This window comes from Acromyrmex echinatior, chromosome 1 (genome assembly GCF_024713525.1).
Source record: "Acromyrmex echinatior isolate Ae372 chromosome 1, ASM2471352v2, whole genome shotgun sequence".
Lineage (NCBI taxonomy): Eukaryota > Metazoa > Arthropoda > Insecta > Hymenoptera > Formicidae > Acromyrmex > Acromyrmex echinatior.
The window spans coordinates 26,786,389-26,800,196 of record NC_141852.1 but is presented as its reverse complement, the minus strand read 5'-3'; the positions used below and the strand labels follow the sequence as shown (position 1 = coordinate 26,800,196).

At 28.4% G+C, this 13,808-nt stretch overlaps 1 protein-coding gene across 7 annotated transcripts in view; it reads right to left on the bottom strand.

Moving 5' to 3' along the window:
* Nucleotides 1-13,808, bottom strand: part of scrib (scribble planar cell polarity protein) — a 34,507-nt gene that overhangs the window by 9,059 nt on the left and 11,640 nt on the right. For 5 of the 7 annotated variants that reach the window (XR_015547215.1, XM_087412686.1, XM_087412677.1 and 2 more), the window contains 11 exons: nt 13,519-13,694; nt 13,257-13,394; nt 13,004-13,156; nt 12,839-12,919; nt 11,902-12,711; nt 10,133-10,240; nt 9,800-9,979; nt 9,210-9,239; nt 8,509-8,667; nt 7,445-7,825; nt 6,392-6,550 (listed from right to left, as the gene is read on the bottom strand). Coding sequence is in view for 6 of the 7 variants with exons in the window: in XM_087412686.1 (XP_087268812.1) it covers nt 6,392-6,550; nt 7,445-7,825; nt 8,509-8,667; nt 9,210-9,239; nt 9,800-9,979; nt 10,133-10,240; nt 11,902-12,711; nt 12,839-12,919; nt 13,004-13,156; nt 13,257-13,394; nt 13,519-13,694 (2,375 nt within the window). In the remaining variant the exon portion in view is untranslated. The remainder of the gene's footprint in view (nt 1-6,391; nt 6,551-7,444; nt 7,826-8,508; nt 8,668-9,209; nt 9,240-9,799; nt 9,980-10,132; nt 10,241-11,901; nt 12,712-12,838; nt 12,920-13,003; nt 13,157-13,256; nt 13,395-13,518; nt 13,695-13,808) is intronic. The other 2 variants (XM_087412692.1, XM_087412682.1) reach the window with 2 other exon arrangements.

The following is a 13,808-nucleotide window of genomic DNA, read 5'->3' as shown; positions in this document are numbered from 1 at the left end:
GTAAATAACATGGAAAATTATATTAATTATTTAGTTAGTGGAATACGATTGAAATAAAACAAAATAGTTTATCGTCATGTATTCGATTACATGCAAAACAAACAACAACATACTGCTATTTAATTAATATATATTATAACACAAAATACATATATGCGGATTATTCCAACACCACTCTATTAATCTATAAAACTATAGTTTACAAAATATTTGCTCATTTTTTTAATGATAAATCGTTATTTACTTCTTAAGAAGAACAGTAAAATTAAATAGTAAAATTAAATATTACTATGATAGATCATTAAATATAAATTTCTTTAAAATTTGACTCATACTTTAAAACAGATTTATTTCACAAATGTTACATGTCATACAAAATCTATATAGAATTTAAAGAAGAATTTCAAACTTCTTTGTCCGATCGGCTTTTCTGCTTATGACTGTCTATGTGTCTTTCAATTGTACTATTATTGCAATAAATCATGCAACCTGTTGCGCATAATTTAATTTGTAAACATATGATCGGTATGTTAAACATGTTCTCTTATATTTATTTTTAAAAATTCTATATTTGTACCCTATCTATCGTATATATCGATAGTAGTAGTGGAGACTGTTACATGCTTTAAATACTTGAAAACACTTAGCAAAGTTTCATCTGACTGTATTACCTTGCGACCTGAACTATATTTTATATCCTATAGAATAATTTAGAGTAGATGTGTTGCATTTGATTTTTAATTATATTTTCTTATGGTATTGAAAATATATTTGCACTATTCAAACATAAAAACTTTGTATATTTTATTTAGTTTTATTGTTTTATATCTATTACTTTTATTTATTTATTACTTTTGTAAGATTTAAATAAATTTAACCAATTTCTGTTTTGAAACAATCTTTGATTTTTATATTCGATCTTCTCAAATGGTTAAGAACAAAAAATAACACATAATTTTGTTTTAAAAAATTTGTAAAAATCGCATTTTATTTATGAAATTAAAAGAAAATACGTACATAAAAAAATTATTTCATTATTTGATTGTACGAAAATTGTTTCATGGTAAACAGTCTCCTCTACTGTAGGATATTATGAAACAATGTAAATTAGTTTTTTAAGTAAAACTACGTTACAGTAAAATAATATATCCTTCAATAATATATACATATATGTCATGTGTATATATATATATATATATATATATATATATATATATATCTGTTCTTTTCCTATCTAAATATATAATTATGAAAAAAGTATTTTTATCATAATATTCATATATTATAATATTCATATATATTTACAACAGGAATAACTATAACCATTTTCAGAAAACTTCTGTGCATAGGCAGATTATCTTAAAAACATCCAAATTCCTATTCCGATCAACTGGAACTTTAACATTAACATCTCTCAGATATCTTTAAGTAAATATTAGCTTATCTGATAGTTTGTAATAATATATAAACATCTGGTCCATTAGAGTTATATGAACATATAATGCTTATAGAAAATATATAGATACATTGATTCAAATTTCAATAATGATATGACTTAATTGTAGTACTAATGTACTGTCGAGACTATTAATAAATTTAACTGAGACAAAGGCCAATATTCAAAATACGCTCACAATAATATTGTAACTCTTAACAATTTAAATTCAAAATATTATTTTTCTGTCGTCATAAAATTTGTATTTAGAAAGGAATTAATAACAGCATTCTGTAAAGTATAAAATAATTCATCATGCGTTATTTTATCTTTTCAAAACAGTTGGTCTTGATTGATATAAAAATGGTAGTAATTGATCAATTTTAATTATTTCTAGAGATCTAAATTTAGTCTAAATATGCTTATTATAAGATAAGCATGATTAAAAAAAATCGATATTTTAAAAAAAGAAAAATTACAGTCAAAATAAAATGCAAGATGTCACGATACTCGCTACATACATATGTAGTTATAAATTAATTATATATAATCAATAAAATTTTGTGCATCGAATAATAAGATATATTATATGCTTTTTCAAAACTAACAATAATATATAGATGACAATTCAACTACGAAAAATATATCTAATGTGCATATATTTTTCCTGGTCGAATTATAATACATAGTACGTATACACACACGCACGCACACACACATACGCACATACGCACACACACGCACGCACGCATGCACGCACGCACTAGTTAGATATATATGTATGAAACCTACTTTAAAATCATACTATTCCTTTTTAATTTTTCTATAATGCAGTATGATACATTTACTGTTAAAATAAATTTAATATTTGTTTACATTTTACTAACAAAATATGAAATAATTATCGGCAATTTTTATAGATGTATTAGATTGAGACAAAAGTTCGTAACTCTATTTCAGTTGTATGTATACATAGTTTAAAAAAAAAATTAGCAATTCTTGATTCACAATAAAGCAAAACTTAAACTTAAAAAATTGTTTTTTTTTTTTTGCGGTAGAATGATTTTAATGAAATCATGAACAATCAAAGTCAAAATGATTCTTTTATTTAATCTATAATGATTCCTTTGGCCGAAAAAATTTTTAAGAAAAAGTACATAAATTGAGATTTAAGACAAGATTTAAAAAATTTTTAGTTTTTCGCATTAGAACGTAGAGTGGCGTTGTTTCATGATACAAGATAAAATGAAAGAATGTTCCGTAAAACTCATAATACAGCATCAGAAAATATATATCTGGAAAAGGCGGAGAATTTCTTGATTTTCCAAATAAACTCTACGTCCCACTAAGAATATCTACGAATTTTTAGATTTGTAACTAATAATTTCTAAGATCTTGTTTTAATGCAATTTTTCGTGATTTTTCTCCATCAGAGTCAAAAAATCTTAGCAACATTTTTAAAAAACAATTTGGTAGGAAAAACTTTAAGCTTTCACGTTAGAAAAATAAATATTTCCACAAGTTTTTGTGACAGGTCCACAAAGTGAAATTTCATTTTTTTCCGACTTGTCTCTACATGTAAAACTTGTATAACTCACAAAAATTCAAAAGACATAGTGCCCTTTTGAAATTAGAGATTTTTAAAATTCCTTTTTTAAATTTAAATTTCGTTCATTTTTAACAAACATTGTTACAGCTGCTTAAATTTTAAAGTTCGCAATGCTACGAATTTTTATTCCAATCCCCAATATTTCATGAAAAGTATTCTTTTTTTGATCATAAAATAATAATAATAATTATAATAATTATAATAAATACACGCGCGCGCGTGTGTGTGTGTGTGTGTATGTGCATATATTTAGTCTTTAAAATTATTTAGTAAATACAGTGAATGACACACACACACACACTGAATATATTCAAAAATATGTTTAAATTAGAAGACTTATAATATTTGTGCAAAATGTGACAGCACCATTAAATAAATCATAATTATTTTTTATGTATTCTTATATTATGATTAAAAAAGATAAACACAGATGTGTAACATTAAGTACCTAATTAAATTTCATTACTTGAATGACCGAAATATTTACTTTTACACAGTGGAAAAACTAATTAAAAAATTTCTAAAAATGTTCTCTTGTGTTCATATATATATATATATATATATATATATATATATATATATATATATAGATTCTTATTATATTAAAAAGTTAGTTCTTATATCACAAATTGCCTATTCTTAGTATTCATTTACTTGAGAAAAATCACCCAATGATTAATCAAAATTAAGCTGTAGTGACCATATTTATTTATACGGTATCATACGTTATTAAATTCATTGCAAATAAATTTATGGATCAATGTACCGTTAAAAACATCCCATTAAATATATAAGAAATTTTTTACTATAACTTGGTCTAACTATCACAGAAATATTTTTGTTATTCGATATCTATGAATAAATGAATTTTATATGATGTATGTATATATATATATATATATATATATATATATATATATAAAATATATATATCATATACATATATACATACACACATCCATACAAACATACAAACACACATCCATATAGCGTAGTAAGATCACATTTATGCGTCATCATTTTTCAAAAATTCCTATCCCGTTTTCATTAAAGCAAAAAATTAATAAATTACAGACCTAACCCAATCATCAGCATATACATATATAATAATACTTAATGTTGTAATGGCAGTATTAATAATAAATACAGTAACAATAGCTACGTTCTATAACACTAATAGACATACAAAAATGCAATAAATCATGATTATACGCGAGTTAATGCCATGTAATTCTTAGAGAATATTTTGCTATGGCATAGTCCTGCGGAATCAGAGGCATGGACGCAGATACAGGAAAAATGAGTAGAAAGATGTACGACTCACTCCTGTTAGAGGGCAGCCAAAGTAGCACTATCATCTTCCATTGTCTGTAAACATGTGAAATATCTCTCTTTTTGGCGCTCAAGAGACATGCCATGCTAAAGACAATTGACAACTGTACATTTCATGCGCCATTTAGAGTATCTAATGAAATTATGTAAGAAATCTTATTTACATGATGTATTTATTCTATGAAAATGCTTCAATGCCTATATATATATATTGCGAAGAAATATCAATACAAAAAAATGAGTGTAACATTTAGAGCTTAAAAAGATTATATAAGGTCGATTTTGATAAAACTTGGATAAGTACAGTCCATTTAAACATTTTAAATTAAAATACTTAAACATCTTCTATTTTAATTTTTATTTTATTAAAAGTATTATTATTCATTAAAACTACTACTATTTCATAGTAACATAATATTCCTTAAGGGGATCCTAAAGACGATTAGTCATAGTAGGACTTATACACAAACGATTTACGTGTCGTTGACACATCACCACATATTACATCAATATCTTACGCACACCTAAACATAAATTTTTGTACAACGATAACATTTTAATTAGATGTCTAAAACCAATTCTAAGAACTACATGTTGTTTCTTCATGACGCCCCCCCCCCTCCCCCCTAGTCTGGATTACTATTTCGTAAGTACAGATTGTACGGTTTTTATACGAAGCAAATGTTGTCACGACGTGACAACTCTAGAGAGTAGAGGCCATACTGGACAAAGAAAATAGTAGTAAAGATCTCAATTTTGAATTTTTTTATCATTCTTGGCATAAATTATATCTCACCGATACATATTAATGCTACAATATTTTAATCTTGAAAAACGATTTCCAAATAAAAAAGGAATATATTATATAATAGAAAAAGGAAAAAATTGTTACAAAAATTGTTACAAAAAAATTATATGGTTTAATTGGTAATACAGATGGTTTTAAGATCCCCCTAACAACAAATAAAACATCTGACAATTAATTTTGTAAAAAAACGCAACAGGCATTTATGTATCTTTTAAAATAATTTTAAATATAAAAAAGCTTTTTGTTTTCTTCACCCCTCCTTTCTCTCTCTCTCCCTCTCTCTCTCTCTCTCCCTCACTCACTCTCTCTTACACATACACGCGCGCGCGCACGCACGCATGCACACATATATAGATACATTTTTTCTTACTTTTTTTATCTAAATTTTCATTTCATGCAGAAATGCACATTTGCATGTAGTCGTATACGTGTACATGTGCATCTTGTATAAGTATTATTAAAGTTAAATTAATTATATTAAAATGTCTTCTACAAAATAATGAGCTGACTCTATTATTAATTACCTTCAAGTTTAGTTTATCTTTTAATTTCAAAAATAATTAAATGTTTTATAACAATATAAATTCTATACATTAATTTATTTTTCTAAACATGAAAATTTTCACTTAATAAACAAATATATTATACATTTTACTTTATAGATTAACAATAATGAGTGAAACTAAGAGCATATGCCATATTTTCATAAAAGCTATGAAGTAAGAAAGCCATGCAGAATATAAAATAGAAAAGCAATGCCAATGATAAAATAAAATATTAATGATAATAAGCTATTAGAGAAAGAAATAAAATTACCTCATGCAACATTACATAGTCTTAAAAAATATGAATATATACTATTCGTCCTATAGAATAGAATTGAGTAAGAAAAATTACTTTTTTTCATTTTTGATAAAAATATGTAATTAACAATATTAAGTAAAACTATTTAATCAAATAATAAATAAATAAAAATGTAAGAAATTACAAAATAAATTAAGGAGTGGTGTTGAATTCTTTTTCAAATAAACGTGACAAATTAAACAAGAAATTGATACTTAAAGGAAGGATATATTTAGGATAACATTTAGTACACTACATATACAAGAGACATACTATGTGCACTCTTAAATCTATCAGACTTAAGAAATATAAAATATATACGTGTGTGCATACAAAATTCAAAGAAAAATAATATAGTACTTACGTTATTAGGATTTTGAGATGCTAGTGTATGTTTACTCATAACAATCGTAGTAGTTTTGAGATCTTTAGTGCCCCCGGGTGACTTTGGTGGTACAACCATATCAACAGGACTATTTGATTTGCTCACTAATGATTCTGCTGCCCGTACAACATCCAACACCTATATCAAAATCAGAAACAGAAAATATAAATATAACGAATCATCATATATAATCGATTTGAAATTTCTAGAAAATATATTGGTATAAATCTTTGCGAGGCATCGAGTGGCTTGCCACTAGGTGCGATTGACTCGGATCTGTAGATCCGGGTTCAATCCCATCTGCGCCCACATACGTGATTTTTCGCGTTTAAAGAAAAAAATGACCATTTAATGATTAAAAGATCTTTGATCACCAGCGCTATTCAGATCCGGCATTAAACTAACAAGACCCATCAGTGGATACATGTATGGATCCCCCAAACTGAAGGTTGAATATTATAGGCTAACAACCTAATTCCGAAAAAAATCCATTGTTACGAAAATCTCAGAGGTAAGTTCTCTTGGGATGTTGCGCCATTGAATAAATATATAAATCTTTGCAGTGAGGGCTATTCACAAAATTAGCCAGGAAATCAATCAATGAGGCAATCAAGCATTAATTGATATCAAGAAATTATTTGAAATTAAATAAGGCATGATCTTACGCTCGGTCGCGCGTCTCAAAATTCTTCCGAAAAACAAATGAGTCACTTTGAAATTACGTAGAAATAACATGAAACGAGAAATCGGAAATCATTTTCGTCAGTGAGTACCCCTCTCATTTTACAGATTCGTTCTTACAGATAATTATATTTTTTATAAAAATTAGAAATATTATGGTGCGCTCTCTCTCTCTCTCTCTCTCTCTCTCTCTCACTCTATACGCAGATAATTATGTTGTACACTGTCGCAACAGTACGTAGTGCACATTTTGGATTATAGCAAATAGAAAATATTTCGAAACTTTTGTACAAAAACTATAAAACTCAGAATTTGTTGAAATTTATCAAGTATAAAATAAATAAATCTTACTTTTTCAGGTGTGGATTTCTCTCTTTGCTCTATAAGTACACGTTCTCGTTCCTCTTGTTCCCAGGCAACAAGTTCAGCTTTCATTTCTTGTTCTTGTCTAAGAATCGCAGCTTCTTCATCATCTCGATCTAAACTGGATACACTTTGTGACAGAGATTTAGTATCATCCGTAGTTGGCTCTCTTGAATCATGAGACGTTTTAACTCCTTTATTATCTCTATCATCGGATAATGTTAATATCGATTCAACTTCGCTTTTATCGTAACCTTTACACACAACCAATGTAATAGTATTCCCTGAGCAACGAAGAATGTTAACAGCTTCTTGATGAGTCGCACCTAATAACGATGTGCCATTAACTTCCAGTAATCTCATTCCAACCTATTATAAAATATATAAATTTAAGTATAAGGTACCATTTCATGCAGCTAAGGAAAGCTGACGTTTTACATTCCATAAGTTTTCGTATATCGCTCGTAAATTATGCTCAAAGTTCAATATTGTTTAACTTTAATAGGGAAACATCGCTGAAAATGTCATAAATGTATTTTGTACACAGATAATTACTTATATTTATATTTTAATTTTTAATTATGATTAATAATTTTTAGCAACATCCAAAAGTACAAAGGAGATAAGAATATTTAAATAAGTTTATTAATTAAGATAAAAATATCAAGAATATACGTCTGTATTCTTCTACGTATTGACTACTGTAATTCATTTTATTTTAAATTAAAAGCGAAATAAATAAGCGTCTTCAATGATAAGCGATTTAAAGCTAATAAAAAGAATGCTCCATGAAAAGAACAGCGATCAATTTTTGAAGGTTTGATTGTAGTGGAATGGAGGTAAAACGTCAGCTTTCTTCGCTCCATAAAATTATATCTTAAATTATGTCAAAAGCGTTGTTGAGCGGGTATTTCGAACATTTTCTTTAATCATTTATAACTTGAAAACTAAGGTATATAGGGCATATGTTCACGTTTTTCACTTATATTAGTGTATAGATTTATTTCTCAAAGTATTGACATACATTTATGAAACACCTTATATATACACACCTTTAATCGTCCATCCCTCTTAGCTGCACCACCCGAATTAATCTTCGATATGAAAACGCCCTCATCGGTATGATCCAAAGGATTGCCTTTCTGTCCTCTTCGCCCTCCTTTAATGTGCATACCAAGTTTCTCACCAGCTTCCTTTGTTATTACTAATTCCTAAAACAAATTACATCAATTTTCATTATAAAACAATTTATCTCTTTTGTGTTTTCGCATAAAATTATAAAAATAGAAGATGTTACGCACATACAAAACTATAACTCATTATATTTTATTTAACAATAAGTAATCGTCTTTTGTTTCAAGATATATACTATTACATGTATAGTAAATTGTTTAAGTTGAATAATGATTCATTTGTGTATGTATATTTTAGTAATATTAAAATTTAAACGAATAAATTTTAGAGAAATTTAATGATAATAATTTAAAAAATTAAAAACGGGCTAAAGTACGATTAAATTTCTGTAGAATAAAAATTATATTATTTTTATTTAGCATTTGATATAAATATAATGGCATGAAAGCAAAAAAGCACAAAAAGCACTTAAATATAAAATAAAGTTTGTGTAAAATTGCACGGCATAAGCAAAAGCGAGTCATTCATAACGTGAGAGTGAAATTTGCAGCTTTGGTGTAGGAATAAGCATTAAATGAGAACAAAAATTACGGTCATGTGAAATGCATCGAGTACTTACTGTCACAGGGATGTACTCTATTTCGACCAGCTTGCGGGGCAAATTATAAAAAAAACCGCATTAGGTAAGGAAATAATCACACGCTAAAGCACCGAGTGCCATTGTGTTCGCAACAAGCATTCCTTAGACGTTAACAAAAATAAAAAAAGAAACATTTTTTGAAAAATTATTTATTTAATATGAAGTGCCTATAATTCTAAGCGTAAAGATTAAAGTGATTTTTCCATAAAAAAATAATTTCTCAAATGTGCATGTGTTCATAAAGGATTGAGAATAATGATTTAAAGATACTAAGAAATCATTGTACTATTTGTGTTGCATACTATATAAATATTTTAAAGATGCTAATAATACTACACATATGTTGTTTAAAGAAATATAAATCATCATATAGATGTAATAGTTGAATAATATAAACATAAAATGTTTTGTGATGATAAAAGAATATGTATAATTTTATAATATATAACTGTTATGCGTGTGTGTGCGCACGCATACATAAAATTATATTTAATCTGTAGACTTATAGCTTTATAAGCATCTAAACAACTGTTTAAAAGCGGTGTTACACTGAAAATTGTGTTATTTACCTGATAACTTTCTGGAAGTGGATCATGTTGAATAGTAAGCACGATCTGCTCTCCTGGTCTTAAAAGTTCCATTACTGCTTCTTGATGTGTAGCCTTTGTTACATCTGTACCATTCACCTTTAATATCCTATCACCCATTCTCAGTTTACCGGATTTGGCTGCTATGCCACCAGGAACAACCTAATACAGTTATATAAATATACATATACATATACATATACATATACATATACACACACACACACACACACACACACACACACACACACACACACACACACACAGAGAATAATATAAACTCTACTGTAAATTAAAATAAGGCTAAAGGCTTACGTGAGATATAAAAATTCCTGGTTCTTTTGCACCGAATGGCGTACACGAATGATCGGTTCCTCCTATGATACTGAAACCTAAGGAGCCTTCTTTGATAAGGACGACGTCCTAAATAACATAATTCCTAAATTAGTTATACATTCAAATAAAAGTTTTAATTTTGTAAAGTGCAAAGATATTAACGGGGATAAAAGTTTAGAGTGTATAATATTTAGTGTGTGAGAGAAGGATAGAACAAGCTATGGATTTTTATATACTTTTTATTTAAATAAAACAGTGACAACGATACTTCTCCATTTTACTATTTCATTTTATTAAAAATGATCAAGGACAAGACAAATCATTACATTACTTACCTATTCTCATAGCAGAAGATAAGTACATTGAGATTATCATAGTCCGTTGATAGTTATCAAAATTAATTCTAAGATCATCCCATTAACATATATTTTCAGGTAATTTTATGAAAATATAGAAAAATAGACATAAGAGAGAAATATAATTAAATTATTTCACATATACATATAAAAAAATCAGTTAAAAGATATACGTATTCCAATATGTATAAAATAACAATAGTGTAGTCTACAATTTCCATTTTCTGAGATAATATTTCCATAATTGTCTTTTCTTAAAACTGTACGTAAATGTTTATTGAAATATATCTCAGTTATGTCTGTAAGACTTCTGAATAGTCATAGCAGCCACGCAAAAACGTAACGTCATGAACGAGAAATGACTCTTAATTTTTAGATATTTTTATTACATGCCACTTGTAAATAAAGACAATTTAGATAAAATGAAATAATAAGATTGCTTTAAAACATTTGTAAAAATAGGTCAAAACTATCCTTCCTTCCCTGGGGCGTATTCGGACTTACACTCGAGTGCTCTCCATATTTAACGTTCGATAAACAAGGATGAAATCATACCTGGGTGGCACTCGGGGAATTGGTGGAAATCTGAACATAGCCCTAATAACAATCATTAAATAGTTGTAAAAGGCACAATTGAAAACAAGCTAAGTATGCGCAATGAGTAAAAGCACTTCATGTTTTTTACCACTATTTTCATGACTATTTACTGACTGTTCGCGGGAATAGCTTCAACCCAAATATTTTAAAACGATCTCATTTTATTTTAATCAAATTATCTTGATTTACAAGTAAAATAACAAAAATTAATATGTTATTTCTCACTTATGACATCACGATTCAATATAGGCGCAGCCTGATTGCTCAGGAGCTTTAATTATGCAAATGAAAAAGCTAAGGAAAAGTCATAGGAAAAACGACAATGTATAAAAAAAATGAAAATATAAATAAATTCTTTTAGTTGTTTTACTTTCTTGCACTTTCTATACTTGAAATAAAATAAATTTAGAATGTTAAAATAAGTGTTGTAGGATTTAAAAATATATATTTTATTAATTTGAATTATTAACATTGATTGCCATTTTAAACAAATTTAGTTATTTCAAATCGCAATCTGTCAAAAAATAAAAACTGATGTAAAAAATTAAAATATTATTTGACAAGTATAATTTGAATATATAAAAAGTAAAAATATAAATAAAAGCTTTTAGCATAAAAATGTGCACAAACTAGTTCCATATGTAATGAAAAATTAAACAAAATTTTGATAAATACAGTAAATACAAACAACACGAAATAAAAGAAAATGAAAATAATGAGATATAACATATAGGAATGAGACTACACTGGCAGTACACGTGCAATGTATTTGATGCTTCTCTAACAGGCACATACCTCGATAATAAGTGGTTGCATCAACTGGTTGTCGGTCACTCTAGTTACGACGGTCTCGGTGAGTGTACTCTTTGTGATGGTCTCAGTAACTTTACCAAGTGTGGTAGGAGCTGGAGGAAAATTAACATCTCCAGGCAAAGTATCGGGCTGCTTTATCGTCACTGTCACAATGGGGCCCTGATGGGAGTCTGGTGAAGGCGAGGATGTTGGAGGTCGAAGGAAATGAGCGGGGATCATAGCTTGAAATTCCTCGTTGGTGATTGGCTTCGGTACCTGTATGTCTTCCTGCGGAGATGCTGGTCTAGGCTCCACATGAGGAGTCGTAGCTGCAGAACCAACATTATTTGTAGGCGTCGTCTGTGAAACACTATGTCTTGGAGCTGGTTGTGGATACGTTTGATTACTTGTCGGACTGGGAGATATTGGTGAAACATTCTTCAGAGTGTTTCCTGAATCAGTTACACCGTTCATTTTAGGCATCTCATCGGATTTTATGGGTAATGCCGGTGGCGACGGTGGTGTTTTTGAAGTAGGACTCGGTGTCAATGCTTTGTCAGCATCCATGGAGCGACGATATCCACCGTACCCAGGTCTATTTGCCATATAACTATTAGCATTATACAAGCCTGTGTAAGGTTTTGGTGCACCTATAACACGTGGCGATTTTTCAGAAGGAGTTACAACAGTAGTAAGATTTGCTTGAGAAAGTGGTATTTCTCGTTCGACTACTAATCGAACAAATCTTTCTAAACCTGTAAGTAAAGCCACTGCTTGTTCGTGTTTTGCTCCTCTCATATCTACGCCATTAATCTGAAAATTATAAATTACGTATAAATCATATAAATTGCGTATAAATCATAAAAATTATTAATTTGTACTTATATTTTCATCTAATACAAATGTAATGCAGATAAAGAAATGATAAAGAAATACTTACAGATATTACTTTGTCTCCAATCAATAATTTGCCATCTTTTTGAGCTACTCCACCATCTGTTATTCTCGAGATAAAAATTGCCTAAAAAATGTAGTGGATAATAATTAATCTCAATTAAAAAATAATAGTATTATATAAAATAAGTTCTATTGTACAGGCACTTACATCATTATTATCCTTAAATGGTGGCGAACCTTCTCCACCAGCAATACTGAATCCAAGCCCATTTTGATCTCGTATTAATGTTGTATGAAAGAGAACGGATACCATAGGTTCAGTATCTTTTACAGTCATTATAGGCTCGGGAATCTTTTTTGTCTACGAAATATATAGTATTTATATAAATGTTAAATTTAAATTATTATACAAAAAAGCTATGACATTTGAAAATGTTCCCACAAAAACACTAATATATTACCTTTGTAGTTTCATGAGATATAGATGTGTCGCCATTTTCTAAAGTATGTGACAATGCTGTAGATGAAACGTAAGATGTTGCACTTGGTGCTCTACTTGTACTTAAGCTAGAACATACGGAATCTTTTCTCGTTGGTGCCTGAGAATAAAAGACAAAAATTAATATATATCATGTTTATTTGAAATAAAAATCTTATCATCTGACAACACTAAATTAATGTGATATTACTTGAATGAAAAATGATAAAATAATTATTTTATACCTGTTCATATGGCGGAATTATCCTTGTAACTTCTCTTATAACAACTAACACAAGTACACGTCCACATGCTTTCAATACTTCCACAGCATCATAATGATCTACATTTACTACCGATACTCCATTCACAGATATTACTTTATCTCCTATCCTCAAACCAGCTAGGTCTGCGGGTCCACCTAAAATAAATGAACATATAACGTATAGATACTGAGCAAATATTTTATGATCATAAAATAGAAATGTTTACATGGCATCAATGCGACAAATTTAAAATTATTCACTTGCAAATG